This window comes from Archocentrus centrarchus, chromosome 21 (assembly GCF_007364275.1).
Source record: "Archocentrus centrarchus isolate MPI-CPG fArcCen1 chromosome 21, fArcCen1, whole genome shotgun sequence".
NCBI classification, from domain to species: domain Eukaryota; kingdom Metazoa; phylum Chordata; class Actinopteri; order Cichliformes; family Cichlidae; genus Archocentrus; species Archocentrus centrarchus.
In genome coordinates, this window is record NC_044366.1 from 8,228,489 (window position 1) to 8,251,963 (window position 23,475).

Sequence of the window (23,475 nt, forward strand, 5' to 3'; positions counted from 1 at the left end):
TTCCCCAAACCTGTGATTTCAAAAAATGTCCAGTTTTGATTTGTCGGACTGCAGGATATCTTCATCTCCCAAGATCTTAAATAGGCGGGGTAGTATATATGTCTTTTTTTTTTTTTTTTTTTTTTTCCATTGTAGAGTTTTTACCTTGAATTTGTGAATGCAGTTCAATGAAAGTATTTATCAGTGTTCTTGAAAAGAGTTTCTGAGCGCACACATTGATTTCACCAACTAAATTGTGCCTTTTTACTGCATCACTGCCCGAGGGCCTGGAAATCATTGCAGTTCAAAATTGGTTTTGTCTTTTGTGTATAAACTTCAAATATATTATGTACCACAGTCAATGAATTGCTTGCAATTTTATGTTGAGAAAAAATATTCTTAAATTGCTTAACCATTTGCGTATCCCATTAATCATTTCAGAATGTAGCGAATGCCTTCCTTTTTTTTTTTTTTTTTTAAACCTCTTGATAAACAGTCACATTACTTATGTTGCATTTAAGTAAGTCATTGTAATCAGTTTTTAATTAAATTTTGCATGGTGTCACAATTTCTTGGGGTTATAGATCTCATGAGTTGCTTAGTCTTTATAGGCTGTGGTTATAATCAGTTTTTGTTGTATGGTTTGGTGTAGCATAACAGGCAATGTAGCAGACATGCATACACAGCCTAGTATTCATTTACCACTGTACTGGTGAGTGAAATAAACCTCACAAGTAAAAGCTTAAATCTCAGTTAAGTAACATTTTACTTTAATCGCATTCAGGTTTTGTTACCTCGCCCACCAATGGAGGGGAGGGTGGGTATGTTTTCACCCCTGTTTGTCTGTCTGTTTAGCAATATAACTTTGTAATTTCATTTTCAAAGTCAAAGTCACCAAAAAAGCTTTTTCTCTTTTAATGAGAAAATACGCCATTTGTTGGGTGGGCGATAATAGGGGAATTGAGTGATTGGATTGATAGTCAAAAGTTGTGTCATATGTTTGCGTATCCATATCATATTCCAATCAAATGATACATAATGCAAACATAGAACGCAATATCACATTTATAGGGGGATGATGAACATAATATATATGGAAAAAAATCAAAAGAATTGGGATTTATAATAAATCTTTACATGTAGATGTTAATAATGTTATGTGTATGTTCGTACAAAGTTTTGTGCAGATTGGTAAATAGAGGGTAGATAAATATGCTTCAGTCATTATAGTAAGGTTACTTTGTAATGAACAACCCCCAACACTGCTTTAGCCTTAAATTGGCTTGAAATCTGTTCAGATTTTTACTGTGCTTTGTATCACTTGCAAAGTGAATACATATCCAAAGCAAAGTTGTCAGCTAGACTACTTATTAGTAAAAAATGCCTACCGTTAAACTTCTTCTGTCACTGATTATCTGGTGGTACAATGCATGACAGAAATAAAAGGCTTTCAGTGATGCTCACAGATATACTGCTTAATGTTTTTTGTTTTGTTTTGTTTTTGGTGGCCATCCATCTGTTCCTGGCCTGTTCCTCTGTGTGACCCTGGTTGCAGTTAAAATGTGACCTGGGTTTGTTTACTTAAAAGTAGGTGTGAATGTGGTCTTATGTGTGAAAGTGTTGACTTCGGGTTGTGCATCAGCAAGTGTCATAAGGGGGGGAGACAAAAGGATTGTCTCAAGTCAGTGATGCAGTCTCTGTTGGTCACCACTCCAGCCGCCTCCACTGCTTCAGCCCACACATTGCTACATGAAATAGCTTTACAGTGTATATTTGTAGGTCAATGAGCATAAAAAATATAGTCATGTCATATTCACCATTTTGTTGCTGTGAGGTTTGCTATTTCAGCAGAAAAACTGCCCATGTGCATCTATTTTTAATTAATTCTATTTAAGAATATTTATTAGTATTTTTGAATCACTGTAGCCCTATTTTCAATAGGTTATTCACAGATTAGGTCCTTGTGGGTCTTATAATGGCAACAATCACTGGTTCCAATATTATGAATCCTGCAGTTTCATGCTTTTATTTCAAACATATTTGCTGACCAATCATTAATGCTGCTAGAGGCTCTTTGTGTTAAAAATGGCATTGGTTAAACTTCCATCATTATTTATGCTTTCTTAAATGAGAGTGCTATCTTTGTTTCACAGTTTAAATCTGATGTTTTCTAAGGAAGAGTTTAAAGTGTACCATAGTTTTTATAAAATTCAAAAAATTCAAGAAAATTTCAAAGTTGTTTTCTTTGACTAACTATTTGCTGTAAGCCTAAACTTATTTCTAGTAAATGAGATTGGTTGATCAGTTGTAATGGCACATAGTTTTTTTTTTTTTTTTTTTTTTTTTTTTTTTTTGTTCATATAACACTGTCTTTGACAAGTGTTATTTTTATTGTAAAACAATAGAAAATTTCCATTATTCCTGTCAAATTTTACCTTTTTTTTTTGTTCTACAAGGTTCTAGAATTATAGATAGAGTGTTTGGTTGAAAATTGCAATATTTGAGAAGATTCTTGAAACATCAGCAAATTCTTCGAAAGTCATGAAATTTTTGATCTGAACAATTAAAGGAAGATTTTATCAATTTTTTTTTGTTACATCAGTTTATTTTTTCTTTTAACTGAACATTTTACCATTTTTATAGACAATTTTTGAAGAGAAAACCGGCTTGAAAAAAGGTTAAAACCTACATGAAAGCCTCTAGTAATTGGCATTATTTGGGAAAATTACAAACTTAACTTTCCTTGTTTTGCTGATGTTTTCTCTAAAGTGTTTTAATACATAAACACTTTGAATTTCACCACTGATTTGTGTAAACATCTTTTTCTTGCCACTCACAAACTGTCTTCTGCTTAGAAGTGTGCAAATCACTGGCTACAATACTTTATAGCTTTAAGAAATGCATTGGACTTGATTTGAAAGTGTTATCATAGCTTTTAGAAATCTGTAGTGTCTAAAAATAATAACCTATCATTGTAGACTGACTTTAATAAAAGCTGGAAGTGGTTTAGTTTTAGCTCACCAAGAAAACTTTTGATTTTAGTATTATGTGTTGGACAGTGAGGAGATACATGGAAGGCAATATATCTTTCTTTTGTGAATTCAGCCTTTTTTTTCTTTTTTTTTTGATAGTATTTACTTTTATGACAAACTGTGCAATAGATGCTTTCAGAGCTTGATAGTTGTTTGTGTTTCAAAATAATGATTCAGAAATCCATATAATTATGTAAATGAACAAATATGTGCTTATGGCATGAATGAAGATAATCGGAACCCCTGAAAGCATTAATTTAAAATTGTTAGTATTTAGACCAGCTGACAGTTGTATATAGCAACTCCAAGTGAAATGAAGTCTGTTCAATCTTTTAAGTCGCTAATGGTGTCTTCTAATTATCTTGATATAATTTCTAACTGTGTCATTTCTGTTCCTAATTGACTCTCTCCAGGCATTTATGATCCTGGGTTTATATTTGGTCCTACAAGCCTACAGCTTTGTAGGATGTAGCATGACCTGCATGTAACTGTGGTTCATTGAGGGGAAACAAAACAAAAGTGCCACGAGGTTCATAGTTTTGATCTAATTTTTAAACTTACATTTTTACTCTACTGCTGTGTTTTTTGTCTCAGGGGACATATGAAAGACATCCAGTTATTGCTGGTTAAGATTACTCTCAATCCTTCATACTCCCATCAAGAGACGAAACATGTTAAAACATATAAAAGGTCATGTAGAAAAAGTAACCATGTCATTTTGAAAACATGTTTGGACATTCTGGACAAGGAAACAGTTTATTAGCTTTAAGTGTGTTTTCAGATAACAGAAATATAATTGTACAAAAATAAAGGAAAGCTGGCCTTTTAAGTGTTTTATTCAACAAACATGTCATCAGATATTATATTCTATTAGAGACACAAACTCATGTTCTCAACTAGTGTTAAGCAGTTAAGCAGAAATGACTTATTGAGGTTTTGAAAGATGTTATAGATCTTCATGAGTCTTGCCAGACTTCCATGCAAAATTCCTTCACTTGTAAGATATTTTGTGCTGTCATTTTTTTATGTCATCTCAAATTCAGATTATTAGTTTTTATGTAATTTAATTAACAAACAAAAATGGTGGTCAGAAATAGGAATGAGGATTAAAAAAAATATATTGTGTATATAAAAAGTAGCAAGTATACGCTCTTTGTTACAGTTTGACTCTTGATCATTAATGTTCTTTCATTTGTTTTTGTTGATTTTTCTAGGATGTGGTCTGGGGATTGAACTCCTTGTTTACTGTAAGTTTTTGCTTGTTTTTACACATGCACACTCAATTTCATTGGTTAATTTGACATATAATTAGGGAAAGTCCAACTAAAGCCCTTCCTAAAGGCCTCATTGAATTAAATCACTTTACTGAAGAGTAAACCTTCACAAATACATTCTTACTGTTGAAGCTGCTTGCTGTATGTAGGTTATGCTAATGACATTACTCTAAACTCATATCAGATTAAGCAAGATCATTGTTTTTTTCCCCTTCTACAGCTGTAGAGAAATTATATTTTTCCTCATGATGAACACTTTGAGGTAATGGGAAATAAAAGCAAGAAAATTGGATTACATATTACATTATTGAGATGCAGCGCCAGCTGGCTCTGGGTGTCTCCCTGTTCCAGGTCTTACAAGGAAAGATAAGGACTACTTGATTACAAATTCTTCAGGAAATGAAGGAAATTGATAACTAATCAGATTTAGGGTCATGTTGGGGAAAAAATGTTATCCGTTCAAAGCTATGTTAAATGCAGTTAAATGCAATGTTTTATTCTGTGGATATGACTGTGATCATGCAGAAGTATGTGATTTTCAAATAAAATAGAAATGCATTTTAATAGGTTGTTTACTGCCATAGTAAGACAGATTTAAGCAGCTTAAAGTAATATTTATTTCAGTCACTTTACGTAAGCTTGAATAACTTGAATACATTGCATTTCAAACATATCTAAACAGTCCCTAAGGTTATTAAAATATCTGGTCATGCCCTAAATCAACTTCACAGGCTTTCGCTATATCTCTATAATAACCCACTTGCTATGTTTGCTGTTTGTAGCATCTAAGGCAACACCTCAGTTTTTGCTGTTTTGTTTATCACAGTTGCTGCATCCAGGGTGACATTATAGAAAGCAAGCAAGTAAACATCTGAGGTCCTCTGGCTGCAAACAGTCAGTTCTTGATGTATTTTAACATTGTTGTTGACATTGTCTATGTGCAAGAGTGTTTCCTCATAGTGTACAGTATAGGCAGATTATGTGTATGTCTAATTGTTAGCAGTTAATGTTGCAAGATGCAGTTTCCAGACTTTACAGATGTGTAGTTAAGATCCAAATAAAGGCCACCTTCGAAGACGGGTGTGATTTGACCCATCAATAGATGGTCTCTGGTTTTTTGATGTTTCCCCCCTCTTTGCCTTTTCCACAGGACCTTTTGAACTTTGATGATCCACTGAACATTGATGCAGCAGAACATCATCTGAGAGACAAGGTGAGACACATTCAGGCTGATTCTGTCTTGATCATTAATTCTAGTTTGTCATCTGATATAAAATCAGCACACTTATTAATCATCACCAGTGTCCAAGATGTGCTCGTAGCCTTCATTATTCATACTTATTGAGCGGTTTTTGCCAGGCCAGTGGTGCTTGTTTGCTTCACTCTTCACACACATGTATAAAAACACAGACATGTACGTTATACAATGGATATATATAAGGGGATTAGGAAGGCCAAAGTGGAATACAAAAGGCGGATAGAGGATAGTTAGAGGACCACTTCAGCACCATCAACGTAAGGCAAGTGTGGCAGGGGGTCCAGCATCTCACTCACTACAAGCTGTCAGCACAGGCAGAAGATGATCCAGTCCTAGCGGAGAGGCTGAACCACTTCTTTGCACGTTTTGACGTGGAACGATCAGAAACAGCAGCAGTTTCATCATCCAACTGCAACGGTTACAGCTTCATGGTGGAGGAACATGAGGTGAGGAGCACACTGAAAGAAGGCGGTGAATCCCAGGAAGGCTGCTGGACCAGATGGAGTCACTGGATGGGTCCTCAGAGAATGTGCAGACCAGCTGGCTAGAGTCTTCACCAAGATCTTCAATGCATCTCTATCCCAGTCCTTCATCCTACCATGTCTGAAGTCAGCCACAATTGTGCCGATACCTAAACAAACCAGCATCGGCAGCCTAAATGACTTCAGACCAGTCACCCTGACACCAGTTATCATGAAGTGTTTTGAGAAACTGGTGAGATGCCACATCAGGTCCTGCCTCCCAGCTACCCTCGACCCATTTCAGTTCGCATACAGCGCGAACAGATCAACAGAAAATGCCATAGCAACAGCGCTCCATGCCACCATCTCCCACCTGGAACTGCAGGGGGGATATGCCAGGCTGCTCTTTGTTGATTTTAGCTCTGTTTTCAACACTATACTCCCAGACAGACTGACTGTTAAGCTAATGGACGTTGGTCTTCCATACACCATCTGCAGTTGGCTAAGAAACTTCCTCTCAGACTGTGTACAGAGTTAGAGTTGGCTCACATCTCTCCACAGCTCTCAGCATTAACGCCGGATCTCTGCAAGGCTGTGTGCTGAGCCCACTCCTCTACACCCTGTGCACTTATGACTGTGTCAGCAGCCACTCAGACAACGTCACAATCAAGTTCGGTGATGACACCACCGTGATCGGATTGATCTCTGATGGCGATGAAACGGCATACAGGGAAGAGGTACAAAGGCTAGTGGAGTGGTACTCAGAACAACTTGGTCATTAACACCTCCAAGACCAAAGAATTCATTGTAGACTTCAGAAGAAGGAAGTCCAACCTGCAGTCAATCTGCATTAATGGACAGTGTGTGCAGAGGGTGTCCAGCTTCAAGTTCCTGGGGGTGTATATGGATGCAGATCTCCAATGGGGTTCCGACACCTCAACGGTGGTGAAGAAGGCTCAGCAGCATCTCTATTTCCTGAGGATCCTTACGAGGCTGAATCTGGAAAAGAAACTGCTGACCGTCTTCTACCGCTGCTCCGTGGAGAGCGTTCTGACGTACTGCATCTCTGTGTTTTGTGTGCTGTACCACAGCACATGAAAAGGCCATACAGAGGGTCATCAACACGGCCTAAAAGATCATTGGACACTCACTCCCCTCCCTGGAGGACCTTTACAGCACTTGTTGTCTCAGAAGGGCCTACACTATCATCAAGGACAGTACACACCCAGGACTCCGGATGTTTGACCTGCTGCCCTCGGGCAAATGTTACAGGCAACTAAAAACAAAAACAAACCATTTGAGAGACAGTTTTTATAACAGGGCCATATCCATGTTAAACAAAAACAAAATAGTTCACCTGTAGGCAGATCTAATTTCCGTTCAAGTTTAATAACTTAGGTTGCAAAAGCACCATGTGCAATAACTGATGCTGCAGTTGTACACCTGTGTATAGGATATCTTATAGTTAAATTATGCTTGTGTTCTTTTAAATTGTTTATTGCTCTTTTAAATTCATTAATGTTTACATATTCTTTTCTTTTAATTGCACCAAGGGGGGAGGGGGGAGGGGGGGTGTAATCCAGTTTCACTGTGCAAATGTACAAGTACATTGTGCAATGACAATAAAGGTTTATTTCAATTATTTCAATAATTTATCATGTTTTTATCTTCATTATATCACTGTATATAGTGAGACGACAAAAACGGTTGTTTCTAAACGGCAAAGAAATAAATAATAAAAACATATATTTATTGTTCTGCATTGCACGCTTTATATCCATTGTATAAGAAAAAGTAATCAATTATAGGCACTATTTGCATCACTATTTGATGAACACTTATTTACAGATATGGATGGCTACACATTCCAGTGAAGTGCCACTGCACTAAAGGTAAAAATAAAGGTAAAAATGTACAACAATGTACATGTAATGTGGATGTAAAGTAGAGCCGTTCATTTTGAGATCAGCTAATATACATAATAATTAGGGGTGGGACTCGATTAAAAAAATTAATCGAATTAATTACACGCTTTGTAATTAATTAATCGAAATTAATTGCATTTTAATCGCATTTCAATATTTGACATGATAAATATTAATTTAAGTTTAGTTGATGAATGAATCAATATACATAAGCTTGAACTTCAAAATGTTGTTTATTTTCCCACCAGTCTACTACACAGACCAATGAAGGGTGGAAGTGCTCCTGTGATAAACAAACTCCTGAAATTAAAGTTAAGCATCGTAACTGGATAGTTTTATTCTACATTAATGTCTCACTTGTTATAGTTGGAAATTAATCATTCTCTCAGCTGTATTCCTTGATGTTGAAATGTGTTATGCTTGTTTTAACAGCTTATTTTGAATTAAATACTTAAAATTAAACCACAAAAAGGAGAAAAAGTTCGTTCTCCGTTTAACCAGCTGTTTTTACACAGCTGTGCTTCGCACTCACGGTTGCTAGGCGACATGAGCTACGCAGAGGTGACGGCAGGTGATATGAAGGCTAGCTGCTCACTTCCGGCCTTTGTGGTGTTCGTGGGCTACGAAAGACGTGGGCCGGGTCCTTCGCAGGATGCGGCCCCTAATTTGGACATTGTGCGTCGATATAATCTGTATGCCGGGAACTCGTGCACTAAGAAACGTTCCACGGTGCAAAGTGCGATTAAAATGCGTTAAAATTTTTAACGCGTTAATTTCCCCGTAATTAATTAATCGTAATTAACGCTTTAAAGTCCCACCCCTAATAATAATATATAATTTTTAAGGATTAGGGTGTTAAAATAATTTCCAAAAGCTATATAGATGTTGATAATCCTGGTCCCCTAGGCAGTTTATATAGTAAGTTTCATCCAGATCGATTAATGTGTCTAGGAGAAGTTAGGGAACAGACATACAAATTCTGTAATCTTTATAGTAAGAATTCTTGCTGCAGTGGATATCCTGCATAGAAATTTTATTTAGAATTTATATTGCTGAACTAAATTTCTGCTGTGACTTTCAGAGGTGCACTGCACACACCACTTGCTTTTGTAGGTGGAATTATGTGATAGCTGAGTGCGCTTTAATCTGGTACAGTGGGCTGAAGACAAAGAGCACACAGCAACCTTTTTGAGCAGACAGTGACGTTATGACTTCAGAACCGTCTATACAGAAAGGTGCATATGGTATTTTCGAGCGAGGTACTTGTTCATGCAGGATTGCTTAATTCACTGCCTCTGCAGCAGGCTCTGGAATTTGTAAGTCAAATCAGCGACCTAAACTGGATGTCTGAATGCACACATGCTTCGCTATTCTTTCCTTCATGGTTTGTATGCTGTGTAACTAATTATGTATTCTGACTATAACTTTAGTATATTTAATCAAGCTTATATTGGTAAATGCCAGGAATTTAGCAGCCTTTTTGCATATTGGGTAATAATACGATTTGAGCTGCCATGAGAAAAGTGGAATCCCAAAAAAAGATTGCTCAAAAATACGTGTTTATCCTGGTTGATTGATCTATAAATTATTCCCTCTGCATCTCCTTACTTCCCTCCCATCTACATTTAACTTGATCATCACCTGCCTGTGATTTAATGTTAAAAAATGTTAAACACATTTTGATTATTCTGATTGCATAAATGTCTTTTTTAGATTCCTAGCCAAACTCTGCAGGGAGTCTGCTGACCACTGAAATAATTATGAGCCTCAGTAGGGACAAACTGAAAGCATTTTGAAGTACATCATTGACCTTTGGCCTTTTGTACATACAATTTCCCATGTTCACTGGAGTGTATCCAACAGTGTGTGATGATGGTTGCCATGTGAGCCCCCATTAGAAATGCAGGTTTGACTGTGGATGGGTTTTTGAAAGGGTGAAGGTCTAAAAAGTGTTTATGGCAGAAGTTGCAGCTGTTAGGATGTCTCACTTCTCTGCATGCAGATGATATAATTTTATATACAAGCACATAGGATTATAGTACACACTATATATGCACCACCACCACCAACAACAACAACAAGGGATGTTCTTTTATTGACTGCTCTACTACATAGTGATTTGTCAACCGTCCACTCAGTCATCCACTAAATGGTTGGAAACATACACCTTTGATATATTGATTTGTCAAGTGAGTGTGGTTTATTGGTTCACTCTAGCTTTTCTTTGTGTTTCTTAGCTGAGCACATTTGCCATCATGATAAATGTTTAACATTATTACTGCTGAATTCCTTCAGTAAACCTGCCTACAAATATTACATGCTCTGCTGACTTAATAACTGCAGAGTTCCAAACCTCCTCTGAGATTAACTTCAGCACAGTATCTGTGTGGCAGGAGCTTCATGGGATGTTTCCATGACTGAGCAGCTTCTATACCAGTGTTAATTTTGACAGCAAATTTTGATTTAGTTTTAGTCATGGTCTTTTGACGAAAATGTAATTTAGTTTTAGACATAATTTAGTCATCTGAATAGTTTTAGTCTAGTTTTAGTCAACGAATTATTGTAAGAATATAGTCGACTAAATCTACAGTCAATTTAGTCGACTAAAATATAAAGAGTGTAAAATGTAAATGTTTTTTCTTCAGTTCCCTTGAATTAGTCATTATACACACTTAGACAAAATTAAACATTTATTAAAAGTTATGGAATATTATTAATAATGTTAACATTAGCGTTTCACCTCCTTCCCACACACCTGATCATTAACATCACCTTACTGAGATAAAACCAGCGTTTTACAGCAGGACACACTCTGAAAGGTACAGGGCAGTGTTCAGGACTAAGATTAGGAACGGCTAATCCACCGTGGTGTGGAGATTTTCTCTAAACACAAACGCTAAACTGGGAAAAACACTTTACCCTGCATGACATTAAAATGCTTACCTTTGCATGGAGACCTGAGTGCCTGGTTTGCAGATGATGATTAAGATTTGTCATGTTTTTACCCGAGATAGTCGCCCCACATGGTTTACATATCGTTTTGTTTGTCACAACGTCTAAGGACAAATGTGTCCATACATTGGCTCTTCTCTTTCTCCCTGCTGACATTGTTTACATAACTTAGTTTCATTGGAAGTAAAGACAAATCACAGGCTAGTTTGGTCTTTCCGGGTTTAGAGCAAATGTTTTCCTAATTTGTCCCGCCCTGTCACAAAATTAAATCAGTTCTGATTGGATGTCATCCCAGCCAAGCATTTTCGTTTCATTTTCATTTGTTGACAAAAATGTCAATTTCGTCATCATTTTATCCTTTTAGTTTTTATTTAGTTATCGTCTCGTTTTCGACATGAAAAAAAGGGTCGTTGATGAAAACTATGATGAAAATACGAAATTAACACTGTTCTGTACATGTAATGTGTAGGTGACCCATTACTTTCATCCTCATACTGTATATTATTCTTCTTAAAATGTGTTTTTCTGATCTGGATAATGACGTTTTAAAATTTAAATGATAAATGATTTACAAATTAAGTACTGGTTATAAAAGCAAAGTTTGAAAAGAATAATATTTTCCAGTGTCCTGTTTCATCTTGCACTATTCTCATGTTTTACCCATATAACAGGTAGTATATTTTAATGCACTTGTTCATTAGGTCATTGGGATGTCAAAACACTCATTTCCATACAGTCTAGTCAGCTTCTGATAGGTCAATAAACCTTTTCCCCGAAACCACATACAGCGCACTCTCGTGTGCCCCCTACCCCCACTCCAGAGTAGGTGACCACACAACGTGACAATCACAAAACATTTAGGCCTAAATTTAATATATTTATTAGTCAAGCTGGTACAGGCAGTGGCTGAGATAAACCGATTCCCTTCACTACAGACTTCTTTGACTATTACAACTTTGGTCTTCTCCAAGAAGCTGAAGAGCCAATAACAGCAAAAACACAAAAAGTGTAACCCACGGACTAGTTGTTCCACATATTTTGGTGACAGTACACAGCTTCAATGTGCAAATGAAGGTCTGCAAATCTCTGCGTAGGACCAAAGCATCATGACACTCCATCTACCCACTGATTTGACCAAGCGCTGGGTCTTTGATTAATTACATAAATTTCTGCTGAAACAGACTTTTGGATGTTAAACAAGATGTATAATCAGATCACTTGTGAAGGTAAAGTTTATTGTAATCACCAAAAGGCAGTGCATTTATCTGTTTTCTGTTATAGTTCTGAGTTAACAAATTTACTCATTTGATACATTAATGATAGAAATCTCTAGTCTTGAAATGGGTTTCAGTAAGCTTTAGTGGTGCTTTACTGCCTGTTGTGGCTCTTCGGAGTCACAACAACTGAAGTCATCCAACCATGACCCACTCCCACTGAGTCAAAGCCTGCTGTAATCAACTTCAGCAGTGAGTGGATAGAGATGTGGGAGTGTGTCAGTACACAAATATGCTTGTGAATGTAGATGCGTGTGCTTCTTTGTGTTGAGGCATTTGAAGTGGAGCTCCTCCTGTGGCTGCTCTCTGAATACATTAGCTGGTTAAAGTGGCTGAAAGGAAGCGTCCTTATGATCAGTGTAGTATGAGTGTGTGTGTGAAACTGTGTGTGCCCATTGTTGGTTATAATGGTATTGTGCTATTATTAGATGTGAGTGGGTTTTTGCCTGTGTACATGCATAGACATCTGTACAACAAACAGTTCAGAAATTACTTTAAAAAGGACAGGGTGATTGTGTTTACATATACATTTGTTTAACAATGTTGTCTGATAATCTTCGTGTGTGTGTGTGTGTGTGTGTGTGTGTGTGTGTGTGTGTGTGTGTGTGTGTGTGTGTGTGTGTGTGTGTGTGTGTGTGTGTGTGTGTGTGTGTATACGTATGTATATACAAAATATACATTTTAAATTTAAAATGTTCTATTTATAGTAACCAATCAATGTATGATAGAGTAACTGTCACTGACGAAAGGCTCATTGCTGCCCAGAAGGGGGAAAAAAAAAAAATCTTTCTCTGTGTGAATTCCTTGTGGCATTCTTCTTTGACCCTTTATTTAAAAAAAAAAAAAAAAAAATTTGTATCTTTATCTATAAATAATACTACGATCCTTCCAGCATAAAGAACTGTGTGAAAGATGAGACTGGCTCTCATCTGGGTTCCTGAGATCTGAGTTTTAAACAAAGAACAGGATGATCATCATCATCCCCACACTCCAAAACTGGGTACCAAGCCCCAAGAACACCTGGTACATTGAATGGCAGAGCAGCTGACCTGGGAGAGAAGATCGTGGCTAAGCTGGAAACCTGGACCCTCCGTGGCCGATCACCAAGACTATGTGAGGCACCCTTTAAAAGTCTACTAAAATGTGGCAACACAAATGAACTAGCTGCTAATGGCTAAGACACACCCGGCATGGCTGACCGAAGGCCGGACAGTCCTGATCCTCGAGGATCCCCAGAAGGGCCCAGTCCCATCCAACTACCAGCCAATAATCTGCCTCAGTACAACAAGAGACTCCTGTCAGGCGTCATAGTAGCTAAGATGAGTAGGCACATGGCTCAATACATGAATGGAGCCCAGAAAGGAATTGGCAGAGATACCAGAGGAGCAAAACTTTACCTACTGGTAGAGAGAGCTGTCACTCGAGACTATAAGATCAGACCGACCAACCTGTGCACCACCTGGATTGATTACAAGAAAGCCTTTGACTCAATGCCTCGCACATGGATCCTGGAATGCCTAGACCTATCCAAGATCAACAAGGCCCTAAGAGCTTTCATCAGGAACTCAGTGGCAATGTGGAGAACAACACTAGAGGTCAACTTCAAGCCAACTGCATAAATTACCATCAAGTGCAGGATTTACCAAGGAGATGCTCTTTTGCCACTGCTGTTCTGCATAGGCCTAAACCCCCTCAGCCAGCTCATTAACAAGACTGGCTACGGATACAGGCTATGGAATGGAGCAAACGTCAGCCACCTTCTCTACATGGACATCAAGCTGTATGCCAAATCCAGCAAACTGAAACTGTATGCTAAGCAGAAGGAAGGAGGCTGAGGACTAGCGAGTGTCAGAACCACTATCCTGGAAGAAACAACATATAACCATGAGTACATCAGGAAGATGGCCACAAATGACCATGTGCTTAGTGAATTCCTCAGGCAGCAGAAACCTGAGAAAGAAGAGGAGCAAGAACAGGAACCAGCATGGAAGAACAGGGCATGTACCACTGGCAGATAGGAGTGGCTGATATAAAAAAAAATCCTACCAATGGCTGGACAAAGCTGGACTGACAGACAGCACAGAGCCAGTAATCGTGGCAGCACAGGAATAAGCTCTAAGCACAAGATCACTAAAGACTGGGGTCTGCCACACAAAGCAAGACCCCAGGTGCAGGCTGTGCAGGGACGCCCCTGAGACAATCCAGCACATAACAGCAGGGTGCAAGATGCTAGCAGGTAGGGCATACATGGAGCGCCATAACCAAGTGGCTGGCATAGTATACAGGAACATCTGTACTATCTGAAAATGTCAAATGTTGTTAAAATGTCAACAAACTGAACCATCAGCGTTCAGAAGGCTCAGGGCGTTCTTACACAACACTTAAACCTCAGTGTATATGAAATATAAATTGGAACCTACATATTTGGGACATGGTGGTGTGGTGGTTAGCACTACTGCCTCATAGCTAGAAGAACAGCTAGAAGCTCTGGGTTTGAATCCACCTTGGCCTGGGCCTTTCTGTGTGGAGTTTGTATGTTCTCCCCGTGTCCGTGTGGGTTTCCTCCGAGTACTCCGCTTTACCGGCTTACCAAAGACGTGCAGTTACTGGGGTCAGGTTAATTGGTGATTCTAAATTGCCCATAGGTGTGTATGGTTGTCTGTCTCTCTGTGTTAGCCCTGCGACAGGCTGGACCCTGCCTCTTGCCCTATGACAGAGGACCCTGAACAGGATAAGCGGAAGGGAATGGATGGATATTTGGGAGACTTGGGAGATTTGTGCAGCATACTATAATGTGGTATTGACTATCTGTCCAAATCCCAAAGCATATGGGGTGGCAGAGTGACCTTGTAATAGGCAAGCCTTGGAGAGTTTGTGACTGGTTATACATCAGAGCATACAATCATCCCTCTTTGCACAGTTATTGATACTGACCGGTTAGAGCCTAACTCTGTGCTTCTCCCAGATGCTCACTTTTGGGTCTCAAGTGGCTAAGCTTCTTCAGTCAGTAATCAGACATGTCAAGTACACACACTCACCTTTTACCATATCTTGATCTGGGTTCTCTTCTTCTCATCTGCTTTCTGTCAATGAATGGTGATTGCTGTGACCCATAGGGTCTCATTAAAGCACAAAGGGATACCATATATCAAGGTTGTTTTTTTGTTTTTTTTTCCTGGGTCTGGCTGTCTACAAAGAGACAGTGTTCATTCTTCATGAATGTAGTTTTACGTTCTAATATTCTTATTTTTTGTTTGTTTGTTTGTTTTAACTATTACCATTATGCTATTTTGTAACCTTCAATTTAAAAAAAAATACCTGCTAATTTTACTGAGTTATTGGTATCATCCGATCAGATTTGAACAGATGGTTTTGTGAAGAAAGCATGGTGGAGCAGTGGTTAGCACTGCTGGCTTACAGCAAGAACGTCCTGGGTTTGAATCCACTGCCATCTGGCCTTTCTGTGTGGAGTTTGAATGTTCTCCCCATGTCTGTATGGGTATTCCAGCTTTGTCCCACAGGTCAAGGACATGCAGTCACCTTCACACATTCATACGTGTGAATGTGATTGTGAGTGGTTGTCTGTCTCGCGCTGTTAGCCCAGCGACAGACTGGCGACCTGTCCAGTTTGTCAAATAGTAGAATAACAACAGTAAAAAAGCAAGAAGCACTCTGAGAGTGCAGAAGTCCCCCAGGCGGCTCACTCCCTGGGCAGTGATTACTTTTTTAAGGGGAACAATTCAATTCAATTCAGTTCAATTTCATTTATATAGCGCCAAATCACAACAAACTGTCGCCTCAAGGCGCGAACAGTATTGTATTTTGTATATTAATTTTGTTTTCTTCATTCTTTTTAAACATACTTTAAGAAGTTTGTAGGGCAGTAAAAATCTGATAAGAGTAGCATGACAGATATTTACTTTGATTACACAAACATTATGTAGGAGTAGATAATGGATGCTAGGGATTGATTTGTGAATAACCAGCATTAATAACTTGAGCTTATTATATAATATACTGCAGTATATTTCTAACTAGGCACCTCATTCTCTTTCTATTGACAATACGTTCTTTAAAGGTGTAACACATTTTTGAGTCAACTTGAAAATGTGACATTTTTGGATGCAAGCTATAATGTGATATATAGAATCCCTATATATAAGTATCATTTCCTAAATATTATCAATACAAACAACGGCAGTAGAATTTTAAACACAGTTTGAAAGATAAGACATTTTATGAAAGTTTGACCTTATTTGACCTTGAAGAGGAGGTCAGGGGTCCAGAGTAACGTGATATTTGGAATCCACCTAAATCATTCCCAATATGCCTACTGTATATGTTGTCAATACAAACAATGACAGTAAGAAACATAGTTTTACTAATAAGCTCTATCGAGCATTATCACTTTGACCTTCAGCTATCGTGTTTACAGACAGAATGACATGCAGGCACACAAACGCTACCAAAAACAACCTCCTTGGCAGAGGTAACAGAATAATTGTGTCAGCATATAAAGAACTGTCCTGAATGACTGAAAGATTTAGCTGGTGGATGAGCGTTCATTGTTGTTTTGATTGAAGAGTGGACTTCTTAAATTTACTGGAAGTTCCGGGCATCACCTGCATAGACATGATTTCTCACTGTCTTTTAACCTATAGTGCAGGAAGTTTGGAATATGAGTGAATGTGGGAGAGTGTGGTGTAAAACAGGATCCCAAAATAACACAAACAATTTTTGTAACAGTGAACAGTCAACTTATTTTCTGCTCTCTTCGTACACAGCAGGTGAGATTTACTTGGGTTTAATGTCCATTTTTGAAGTCATACAGGGGAGACTGCCCTTTGGATTTACACAGCAGGCTCTGACACAGGTTAACAAGCACACTGTCAGAGTCTTCAGTGGTTCCAGTCACCTTATTTATGTTGTGTACCTGTTCTGTCAGTTTAGCATCAGAGCTCTGCTGTGGCAGCAAGGCAGTGAATGACAACAACGTCAGGCAAAGAGAGGACAGTAGCGCTTCTACTGTCTCTGTTTTGTGAGGCAGGATTGCTGACTTAATAAGTATGTGATACGGTCTGTTAACACTACAAGTCCCCAGGATTTCGACCTCCCCCCTCAAGTCCTGAAAGAGGGTCAAAAGACCCTTAGTCCAAACTGACGACTCTGATGGCTCCAATTAGCATCCCTTCAATTGTAAATGTGGCCATTGCCTGAGGAATCAGCAGGGGGGGAGGACAGCGAACTCACAAAAGCATTTCACACTTCTGTACCGTCAGGCCAAAAGGTAGGAGTGTGAATAGTCCATGTTGGGGTTGGGTGGGATCTTTGATGGAGGCAGCTCTACAGTAGACTCTCCTGTAGGTAATGCTCTGCAGAGAGGGTTGTACATATAGTTTGCAAAACATACAATCTGTTTCAAGAAATATGCAAAGGTTTTTCTAAAAGAAATTAGTAATGTTTTTCTTTTAAAAAAAGATAAGTGGGTTCAAAATGACAGTTTAGAAATAAACTAACCAAATTAATTGTGTTGATCCACCTCAAAAAAAGTCATGCAAAAAGTGTAAGCAAAAGAGTGTAAGCTGCTCCTGAGTGTGGGGAGGGGTGGGGGGCTGGGGCAGATCTGGGAGACTTTGCACATGCAAATTTGCATGCAGCCTTTTGTGCTGTGGAGGATAAATAGGTGACTGCTTCACCTATTTAGTTCACAAGAAACAAAATGCAGAAGAGGTTCACCACTCAGAAGGCATTGGAACTGATTCTGAGCAATGTCAGCCCTTGTGACTCAGATGGAGAAGACCTTCAACCGGATTCGGACTCAGAGCTGTCTTCAGGTTAGATTTCTCAACCTACCTATTTTATTTTCCTGACTATTTTTTATTTAGAACCAAACAAAAAGTTAATTTGAAATTGTTTATCTTGCAGATGAGGAGACTCTCCCTCTACCAAAAAAGAGAGCTCGGTTGGGGAGTGAGATGGATCGCACTGAATTCACCACTCAGGTGTTTTCAACCACTGGTGCCACGCTGACAGTGTATGCGCCCAAACGGAAGAAGGCCGTTTACGTTCTCAGCAGCATGCACAGCGTGGTTGAGACTGAGGATACCACCAAAAGGAAGCCAAACACGGTCACACAATACAACAAAACAAAGTGCGGTGTGGATGTGATGGACCAAATGGTGCGGGAGTACAGCGTGCGTGCAGGAACACGGAGATGGCCAGTTGCCGTGTTCTACAACATGATTGACATGGCAGCACTGAATGCACATGTGCTTTATCAGGCATGCATTGGGGTGCAGGAGAGACGGGTGGACTTCCTGGTTGAGCTTGCAAAGAGTTGGGTAACTCTCATGTGAGTGAGAAGAAGGCACACAAGGAGAAACTGCTTCGGCAACAACCTTCCACACCCAGCCCAGGCAAAAGGGCGAAGTGTCAGGTCAACCATCGATGCACGAACAATTGTGCAACTGTGAGATGTGTTGACTGCTACAAATACACATGTGGCAAATGTACCAGGGACATACCCTGGCAGTGCCAGGTATGTTCCGACAGTGCAGACAGACTGCTGAGTGAGTGCTGAAATGCCAGTCACACAAAGACATGCCACTCACACACACACACGCAGCCCCCCACTGTGCCTAGTGTAAATATGTATGGAATTGTTTTATTTCTTGTATTTTTTGTATCGTTTTTAATGACAAAAATAAAAAGCATTTAAACAAATAACAGTTGTTCTTTTGTATATTTCTCATGCTGGAATTTCAGTCCTCTTGACTTAGACACAAATACTTCTGGTCATTGCTCACAGCTGTACCTGGCTGTAAAATTTCTAATTCTCCATTTAAAATATTAAAAATAATTCATTGTGCTTTTTTGCTAAAATAAAACTAAGCTAAATATAATATATATAATCTTTATATTATAAAATACAATATACTGACTAGAACTAACTAGACAGTTAGTTGGGAGTTAAGCTTTCCCCCCTCCTGTGGTGCGCCAGTAATGGCCTTATTTACAGAACAAAAGCGCCTGTTCACACCTGATTATAGGATGTTAGCTAAAATCCTTCAGGTCACTTGACCCGTCTCTGGGCTCCAAAGGTAGAAATGTTAAATGACCCTTCTCTGGGACTTCTATTAAGGACTTTAACTCGATCTGTTATCCAATAAAAAGATGTTCTGTCAGAAGTGGCGAGACAGAGCTTGGGCCCTACCTGTATACACTTGCTGAAGTGGAAACAAAGTTAAGCAAATTTAATTTTAATGTTTGTGCAAATGATCAGAAAACAGTCAGTGGAAAAATGAATGTGAGAAACAACAGAATGGTATAAAGAGCAGCATGGCCTTTCTCGAGGTTAAAGAGCCAGGTTCAAAAAGCAGAGAGAATCAAGAGTGGTGACCAGTTTCAGTACTGATTGAGCCTCCAGCAGCCCCAGTGCACATTTGTCAGTTTCAGTCTAAGTGCAGAGTAAATGATTATTATTTCCTTGGCTACTGGTAGGGGTGTAGTGGTTACAATTATTTTTCCCAAAACACTTTGATACACATTTGTTTAAATGTTAAATCAGTTCTTTACACCCTGTGAGCCAACAAATTACTGTCAGAAGTTTTATTCAGACTTGCTATTCTAAAACAAAAGTTCCACCTTAAATGTTTTGCCACTACACTAGTTGTTGTTGTGTAGCAGCTATCACATGCTTGCAAGGGAAACACTGAAAGCTGAGCCAACACCCTGCCAATTTTGTTGTAGCCATACAGTGCACTTTGTTGACTTAATCTACACAATTTCAGCCTTTCTGAGCAGCCAAATTCTACACCACCTCTGTTCAGACTGATCTGTCATTCTTAATGCTGAAACACCAAGCCCAGAGTTACTTTGGCATAGTGAAATTCCAGTATAGGTTTTTCAAACAAAATGATGTGGCTACATGTTCTATATCTCCATTAATATAGTGCTATTCACCTGCTGTAATGCTAAACGAGCTTTAGCTGAGATGGTTAGGTGCGGAAAGAGAGAGGGATACCTGGAAGTTTGTTTACATTTCCATATTATATCAGTGAGATAACATCAAATCACATTTATGCACAGCAAGGAATGATCTAGGGTACTGAAATCCTTGATTAATGGACACAAGTGTATGTACTCTAGCAGCTTAAAAGAGAGGGGGGGGGGCATGATTTAGTTATAACACTTGGCTGGTTCTTCATTCTGTTTTTCTTCCTTCTTTGCTGTTTTTTTTTTCTTTTCAGGCTAGTTTTATATGTTTAAAAAGACTAGTGGGAATAGTTGGCTAATTAGATGCATTTGTATATTTAACAGTTACAGTTTTTGCAATTAAAAAAAAAAAAAAATCACTGGCAGGCTGCCAAGCTTGCAGTATACTGGTAGAAACCCTGTGCTGACATCTCTGTTTGCGATCCTTTCTTTACTTTCTTGTTCATATCTCTCCTTAAATTTTCCCTTCACAGTCTGTTTACCTGATACATTCAGTGGCTCTCTGTTTCTCAGTTTTTATGTTTTAGCAGATTTTAAACAACCATTTTAACCCACAGAGTTTGATTTGCATTCTCTTCCTACTGATGGTGGTACATACTTTGAGTACCTATGCAGATCACCGGAGGAGCAGAGTTAATTGCGTTCTCTAGGTGAAATGGAGCCAAGAAAACTAAGCTCCAGTCCAACAAATTTTTAATCAACTGCAGAGTTCACTTGCAATATTAAATCTAATGAATGTGAATGAAGTTATTTGCAGTTTGAGCCAATTTTCTGCTATAAGAGAAAATTTGAGAACAAAGAAAGAGAAACTTATATGGTCAAAGTATGCAAATAGTGAGTAGACATTAATAGAGTTGTTGCTCTTATCCTGTTTCCCGTCCTATTGGTGTGATAACTTAATAAAAAATTTTTTTGTTTTCTTATTCTGGAGAGAAAGTTATTTATCCACAGACTCTAATCTGTGTTGGACATCTTAATTGGTGCTAGTTGACAAAGAGTTTCTAATTCAAATCTGTGTGCACTGTCGGTGTTTACTTGCACAGTTAATGTGTAATTTTGCCATCACATATTTGCCTATTTTTATTCCCTGTCTGGTGTCACTTCACCCTGCAAAGGAGAGATAAGAGGGCCATAACATGTCATGCTACGTATTAATGTGCAGGTTTTTACTATAAAAGAAGTCAGGTGATAAACTGTGAGCTTGTGATTTTTTTTTTTACCTTTACAAAATTCTCCTGGTTGTTGTTGGATAGATTTACACAGATGGATGTAGGAATAGAACTATCAACCATTACAGACACTCACTGGTCACTTTATTAGACCTTGCATTACAGGGTTTGACCCCCTTTTGCCTTTAGACCCGCCTCAATTCTTTGTGGCACAGATTCAACAAGGTGCTGGACAGACTCTCAAATCATACTTTTTTTTTTTTTTTTTTTTTTTTTTTTAATTAACAACAGGTTTAAAACTTAAATAGGGCTCCTTTCACTTAGGTGTTAGTAAGTGGGATCATTTTCTCATTTATCTCATTAGTGCCACTTTTCAAACTTGGTGGCAATGACAGGCTTTTATATACAGTACAGCCTGACTATATACCTTAAATTACCTCAGATTTGGGGGGGGGGGGGGGGGGGGGGGGGGACATTATGTAATTATTTAAACCACTGATATTGAAAGCATCAAGTCAGTTTATTAGATGCCTAAAGAAAAACCCAAGACTGAATTAATGATAAAGGTACTTTACCATTCTCAGTAGTGCTCTCTTCCTCCTCTTTTTTTTTTTTTTTTTTAAAGCTAGTGTCACAAGGCAAGCAGTGTGACTGGCTGAGTACATTAATCAGTGCAATCCGATCTATATCCCACTTCACTGTTTTGCACATAACATTACAATCAGCCAGTAATAAACCAAAATAGTAGGTTCAGTTAGAGACACACTCTGTTTGGGTACCCAGACTCCAGCACACTGCGCTCATTCCTCTTCCACCATTAATTAAAGTCTTAAGGGAGTAATCCTTCAACAGCAGAATAGCTGATCCATCATCCCTCCATGGACCAATTCTCAGACTGCTGTCATCACTTCTGTTATTGTTCCTGGCAACTTTTCAGCATTCATGTGTGTCTTCCCTGTTCGTACACACAAACTGTCCACACTCGATCTGTGGCATGAATCAGGGCATCGATGTCAGTGCCAGTTACTTTATAGTGCAAGGTTAGACAAGAGGGGGACTCGTGGAAAGGTCCTAGGCTAGAGGACAACACAAATGGGTTAAGAAGTGGGTCGACAAACCAGTTCTGTTGTCTCTGGAGTAAGATAAAAAAAGTATTAATTTAGTAATAAATGAGCTAGCTAAATATTTATAGCAAAACAAAATGGCCAGTTGAGATTTGGAAAGCAATTAAACAAAAAGCAAACATGGGTAAAAATACATCTGTAGAGTGATTTGTGCTGTTCTTTGGGAAGAAGGTCATTTACTCAAAATACATTCATGCAAGGACCATGTGAACTTGTAGTGCATAGTTTCTCATTAGAAACATAAAGTAAGATTAAGCTGCTATTCAGGCCCTAATTTCTACCCCACATCCACATATTCAGGAAATGCTAGCAGTCTCTGCACAGGCATTACTATTGGCACCTCACTGCTGGGGAAGCTGTTTGCCACTGCCTCAGTCATACCTGCATCATCATTAATACATCATTAAAATGTCCCATGTTGTAGTTGTTTGGCCAGCAGTTTCAGTGATTTATAATGTGTGTGTAGCTAACAGAAAAGTTTTGCTTTGCCTTGCATTTTCTTATAGAGACTAAATAAAGGAAACCTTTTCACAAGAGAGGGAAGCCGCTGCAGCTCAAATTAATAGCCTGTAGTCTTTGATCATAATCCATGTGTTTGTGTGTGTGTGTGTCATAATGTATTCTGACTGTCACAAAGTGCTTGCTGAAAGGGAATTTTCACATTACTCTCTATAATATAACCAGGTTTTTACCCTACAATTTAAAGCCAGTTTTAGGTATTTAAATAAAATTAAATTCAGCTGAATTGAATCAATATTTAAAGGAATAATTTTTGGGGGGGCAAGAAAAGCCAAACTACATGAGAAGAATTAAAAACTTAAATGGTGAACACAACTAGGGGGTGTTTTTATATTTAAAAAAAAAAAAAAAAAAAAGGATGGAGAGTAGAGGTCACACACTGAGCTTGCTTGGACCAGATGCCACCAGGAGGTATGAGTCAAGGGAGCGACAGAGGGGAGTTTATAGGATTCATGTGTGGTGGGTGGGGGTGGAAAGATGTCAAGCATAACCTGAAGGGGCATGATCTAGTAG

The 23,475-nt window shown here is 38.6% G+C and overlaps 1 protein-coding gene across 3 annotated transcripts in view; it reads left to right on the forward strand.

The window, feature by feature from the left end:
* ube2f (ubiquitin-conjugating enzyme E2F (putative)) overlaps window positions 1-23,475 on the forward strand; it is a 52,539-nt gene that overhangs the window by 27,597 nt on the left and 1,467 nt on the right. Inside the window, exons 8-11 of one of the 3 annotated variants that reach the window (XM_030758655.1) lie at window positions 4,226-4,258; window positions 5,436-5,498; window positions 5,858-5,967; window positions 6,131-7,552. In XM_030758655.1, coding sequence (XP_030614515.1) covers window positions 4,226-4,258; window positions 5,436-5,498; window positions 5,858-5,967; window positions 6,131-6,542 — 618 coding nt within the window. In that variant the 3' untranslated portion in view covers window positions 6,543-7,552. Of the gene's footprint in view, window positions 1-4,225; window positions 4,259-5,111; window positions 5,336-5,435; window positions 5,499-5,857; window positions 5,968-6,130; window positions 7,553-23,475 lie in introns of those variants that run through there. The other 2 variants (XM_030758657.1, XM_030758656.1) reach the window with 2 other exon arrangements.